The sequence below is a fragment of the Microplitis demolitor genome, chromosome 9 (assembly GCF_026212275.2).
Source record: "Microplitis demolitor isolate Queensland-Clemson2020A chromosome 9, iyMicDemo2.1a, whole genome shotgun sequence".
Classification (NCBI taxonomy): domain Eukaryota; kingdom Metazoa; phylum Arthropoda; class Insecta; order Hymenoptera; family Braconidae; genus Microplitis; species Microplitis demolitor.
The window spans coordinates 2141539-2147343 of record NC_068553.1 but is presented as its reverse complement, the minus strand read 5'-3'; the positions used below and the strand labels follow the sequence as shown (position 1 = coordinate 2147343).

Here is a 5805-nt window from a genome sequence, read left to right as displayed (position 1 = left end):
ACTGTTAACTCGTCATATTTATTAACATTAATTAATTTTAACACTTAAATTTAACAAAATCTCATAAAAAAAAAATTCTATCTTGAAATTTAAATAACTCCTTATCTATAAGAGATACGACAAAAAAGTACTGAAATAATTTTATAGGAAATTAAATTTCCTAAAAATTTTGTCTCATATATTTTTGTCATATATGTCATATTTTAGCCTCTATACTAATTTATATAAGACTTAAATATTATTCAGCTTTTCTAACTTCTCTTACTCAAACTCATTAATTTCTTTATATATTTTTAATATATATATATATATATATATATATATATATATATATATATATATATATATATATATATATATGATACATTTATACTTATCGATAAACTGTAATTTAATACTGATTCTTTATTCACTGATGATTAATCATCAAGAATTTATTAATTAATTATTATCATTAAATTTTTTATTCTAAGAAAATTTTCCAATATAAAAAAAAAAGCTCGGTTGTAAAATTTTACCAAAAATTTCAGTCAAAAAAAAATCTCAAAAAAATGAATAAAAAAATTTTTTTAGTAATTTTTTTATATAATTTAAAATTCTGAAAAAAATATCACAGATACGGCAAAAATGTATGAGAACATTTTCGTAGAGAATAAAATTATCTAAAAATTTGGTCTCTTATCTTTTCATCGTATCTGTGATATTTTGGTGTAAAATTACAAAACACCGTAATTAGCTAACTGTTGATCGATCCAAGACCGATATTTAATGACGTCGGTGTAAACTGCTGGTACATTTGAAGCACCGCAACCAATTCCCCAGGATACGATTCCTACCTGTAAATAAATATTTTGATAATAAGTAAATATTAGTAAATATAAGAACATATTTATATTATTCATTTAACCTGAACAAATTGTCCGGTAGGAATTGAACAAAGAAGAGGACCACCGCCGTCACCTGTGCAGGTATCTTTGTTCTCTTCGCCTCCTGCGCAGAGGAAACTGGAGTGTAATTGAAAGAATTGACCCAGACGAGTCGCTCGCAGACGTAATTGACATTCGTATCGATCAATAAGCGGCAAGTCGATTTTTTTCAGCAGAGACTGGTATTTTCCTTCTACAAATTTTAATTTTTTTTATTTTTTATGGGAGACTTTTTTTTCTGAGGTGATTTCCTCTAGAATGAGTACCCACATGACATACTTTTGAAAAATAAAAAAATTCGAAATTTTATTTTTGAATTTTTGAAAATTTTAATTTTTTGGAAAAAGGAGTGTGTGGCCATGTTTGTTATCAAAATCTCTTTTGAATGAGTACCCACATGACATATTTACTTACGGAAAGCATCACGACCCCAACCGGTAGCCCAACACCGAGTACCAGGAGAAAAAGTCATCATTTGATTAGGCAAGCAAACAGGCATTACATTGACAGCATAAGTCACTGGTGTTTCGAGTATTAAAATTGCAATGTCATTGTATAAACCCCCGCTGTAATATTGCGGGTGTGTTACAATCGCCTGCACTACTGATTCCTGATAAGGCAGCGGCTCACTGGTAGAAGCCGTGTCCCATTCACCAAAACGCGCGATTAGTGGTCCTGGCTTTCGTCTAAAAAAAAAATTCATTAATTTATTTCTTTTCTTTTTTTTTTCAAAAATTTTTTGTTAAAAAATTTACTTTAGAACGCAATGAGCAGCAGTAAGTACAGCGCGGTTATTAATCATCGATGCGCCACATAAAAATTCATTGGTACCAGTGGTCGTTGGTCGGACAATCAACGCAACCATCCATGGAAATTCAGCAAAATAAGTTTGTCCACCTATGTCAGAACAACTACCTAAAAAAAATTGCATATTTTTATTCCGGGATCAAAATCCTCTCGAATGAATACCCACAAGACGTATTTTTGAAAATTTTGATTTTTCAAAAAAATATTTTTAAAAATCAAAATTTACAAATTTATTCATGTGTATTTTCCAAAGACCTCTAGAATGAGTACCCACATGACAAAACCAATATTTTGAGAAAAGTAATTTTTCAAAATTCAAAATTTTTGAAAAAAAAAACTGACAGGCTTAATGATTACAAAATTTCCTCTGGAATGAGTACCCGGAAGTCATATTTTCTATAAATAGGAATTCGAGAATTACCTGTACTACATTTCGGGCCCTTGATACCACAAAATGGCTGCGTTGCTGCTGGGTCATCAAATCTATTGACTATCAGACTAGTCCCAGGCAAAACATTACCCTGAGTATCCCCAACACTCATTTCCTTTAAAATTCCACTTAATTTACAGCAAACTTCATCCATAGGTAAACAATACCGGAAACGGGGATCAATAAATCCCACGGCATCTAATTGTACTTCACTTCCAATTTGACATTGACTAGATTTAACACATTTACAAGCTTTTGAAGTACCGGGATTTTTAATTGTCAAATTTGCCCGTGGATCAATATTGGGCCCAAAATTTCCGCTATTTTGATTATTGATATCAGGAAATGAGATACTGTCGTAACCATTCAATGGTAAATAACAGCAAACTTCATTATCGGCACAAGTGATATCGACAATCTGTATCTGCCGAGCTGGATAACGTGGGTTGATATTACCAGCGCCAGATACGATTATAAATCCATTTTTATCACATTGTGAAGTTGGTACACATTTGCATATATGTGAAGTTGGCTGTGAAGTTGAAGTTGGGATAGGAAATGGTGTAGTTGAAAAAATAATTGCGGTTGTTGGTGGTGAAGTTGGGGGTGGTATAGGTGAAGTTGAAAAGGTTATCGGTGAAGTTGGCGGTGAAGTTGGGAGTGAAGTTGGAGTTGCGATGGGCAATGAAGGTGGGAAGTATACATTGTTACTATTCGGTGGTATACGACAACACATTAATGAAGATTCGCATGCACATTCAGAGCATAAAAATGAAGTTTGACGTGGATCGATAATTCCACTTCCTGAAGTTATTATAAAACCATCGGGACCACATTGATATTTTTCAACGCACATACATTTTAATGGTGGTAATGTTGGAAATGGTTTTAATGTCGTTGGTGGTGAAGTAGGGGGAGAAGTTGGTGGTGAAGTTGGTGGTGAAGTTGGTGGTGAAGTCGGTGGTGAAGTCGGAGGTGAAGTAGGGGGAGAAGTCGGAGGTGAAGTAGGGGGCGAAGTTGGTGGTGAAGTCGGAGGTGAAGTAGGGGGAGAAGTAGGAGGTGAAGTTGGTGGGGAAGTTGGAGGTGAGGTTGGTGGAGAAGTAGGGGGAGAAGTTGGTGGGGAAGTTGGGGGTGAAGTTGGGCGCATTTTTGGAGGTTTACAACAAACTTCTAAATCACCTGTACAACGGCGGATTCTAAAAAAAACCATGAATTATGTCGTACTTCATTATTCGTACTTCGTACTTCACTTCGTACTTCATTTTTGTTTTTACTTACCGTACATCGATTAAACCAATACCGTCGCTTATAATGGTGTTGTTTATATCACACTGATAATAAGGTACGCAAATACAATCGGGTGTTGTTGCAGATGTCGTTGTTGGTATTTTAGGTATTTGATGTACTTTTAATTTATGTTTTAATATATGAAATATAAAATGGTTATCCAGAGTTTTGAAGTTGTTGTTTTTTTCGTTATCATCAAAGGTGTGGTTGTGGTAGTCATTATCATTATTATTATTATTACCATTATTATTGATATTTTTATCAATTTGGGGTTTTATAAACTCGTGTTTTTGTGGCGGCCGCCATCTTGAACACAGTTGCGTACTCTGGACTTTTTCAGGTATTATTAACTTGACATTCAGTATGATAAGAGTTATCGATAATTTTATGTTCATTTTTTATCGATTTTAACACTCGATTATTTTGTAAATTCGATTAATCGATTTATGATATTTGCGATATATCGAAATATCTGAAAATAATTTTTTAGTATTTTTATTTATCTAAAAAACTTTGATTAGCAGTATCGACATATCGATTACTAATACATCGATATATCGATTATTAATATCGATGTATCGTAGCCTAGTTCGAGATCTCGAATACTAAATATATTTTTCAACTTTTTTTTTTAAATTTCTGAATATTCAAGTTCGATACATCGATTTTCAACTTCGATATATCGATCTTCAGTTTCGATATATCGATCTCTTGTTTCGAGATATTAAATACTTATTTATTAAACTTCACTTTTTAATTAAAAATATCAAAATCTCAATTTTCGATTCACAACTTCGATATATCGATTCTTAACTTCAATATATCGACCCTCAACTTCGATATATCGACCGTCAACTTCGATTTATTAAAAAATAAATATCTCAACTAATTAAAAATTACTCCTTAATACTAAAGTACAACTATCGATTATTTTCACTTCGATATATCGTGACCAACTTCGAGATATCGAACCAACTTTTTTTTTTTTTTTTTTTTTTTTTTTTTTTTCTGCTCTTCAACGTAACACTCGCGAAGGTTCACAATTAAATGACAAATTCGAACCAACACAAATTTAGTAACTTTAGTTTTATACACATTAACAATTTCCTCAAAAAAAAATTAAATTAAAATGAAATAATCAGCATGGAGATATGCTTTGAAGAAGTTTTAGGTCACTGGGTAAATATTTTTTTTTATTGTCAACACCTGTCCGAAAGTTTACTCAATTTAAATTTCAGCTTAACTATTTTTTTTTTTTTTTATTTTTATATTTCTATTGAATAGCACTCGAGTGTGGAGAAAATAATTCACTTTTTTACTCGACAAATAGAAGAGAGTAAAAGTGACTGAATCAGATAATTACCTTTTATTGTCTCCGTTCATCTATTATGCATACTATTATGTATTATAAATGTATGACAACATTACTATTTATTTATTACCATTCTTTTTTTTTTACTTTCATTAAATTGCGAAATATTTTTTTTTATGTAATTTTGAATTATATATTTTTTTAACTTATAAATTCATTTATGCGTAAACTATCAAAGATACGAAAAAAATTAATAAATACTTTTTTGTAGAGAATTAAATTTCCTACAAAAAAGGTTTCTTACAATTTTTCATTAAAGTCAATTGTTTACGAGTAATTGTAAAAATAAATAGTTAATAAATTGGCGCCAAAAATTAATTTTGAAAAGAATCAAATTTTTTTTTACTTAAAATTCAAATCCTGAGTAAACTATCAAAGATACAAAAAAATTAATAAATACTTTTTTGTAGAGAATTAAATTTCCTACAAAAAAGGTTTCTTACAATTTTTCATTAAAGTCAATTGTTTACGAGTAATTGTAAAAATAAATAGTTAATAAATTGGCGCCAAAAATTAATTTTGAAAAGAATCAAATTTTTTTTTACTTAAAATTCAAATCCTGAGTAAACTATCAAAGATACAAAAAAATTAATAAATACTTTTTTGTAGAGAATTAAATTTCCTACAAAAAAGGTTTCTTACAATTTTTCATTAAAGTCAATTGTTTACGAGTAATTGTAAAAATAAATAGTTAATAAATTGGCGCCAAAAATTAATTTTGAAAAGAATCAAATTTTTTTTTACTTAAAATTCAAATCCTGAGTAAACTATCAAAGATACAAAAAAATTAATGAATACTTTTTTGTAGAGAATTAAATTTCCTACAAAAAAGGTTTCTTACAATTTTTCATTAAAGTCAATTGTTTACGAGTAATTGTAAAAATAAATAGTTAATAAATTGGCGCCAAAAATTAATTTTGAAAAGAATCAAATTTTTTTTTACTTAAAATTCAAATCCTGAGTAAACTATGAGAGATACGAAA

General features: G+C 29.8%; 1 protein-coding gene across 1 annotated transcript; it reads right to left on the bottom strand.

Moving 5' to 3' along the window:
* Nucleotides 1–716: 716 nt before the first annotated feature.
* LOC103575639 (uncharacterized) lies at nucleotides 717–3845 on the bottom strand. Its single transcript, XM_053742017.1, has 7 exons — nucleotides 3776–3845; nucleotides 3442–3568; nucleotides 2155–3359; nucleotides 1682–1841; nucleotides 1341–1612; nucleotides 908–1119; nucleotides 717–836 (listed from the first exon to the last, which is right to left on the bottom strand). The coding sequence occupies exons 1-7, from the start codon at nucleotides 3843–3845 to the stop codon at nucleotides 717–719; spliced, it is 2166 nt and encodes a 721-aa protein (XP_053597992.1).
* Nucleotides 3846–5805: the final 1960 nt, after the last annotated feature.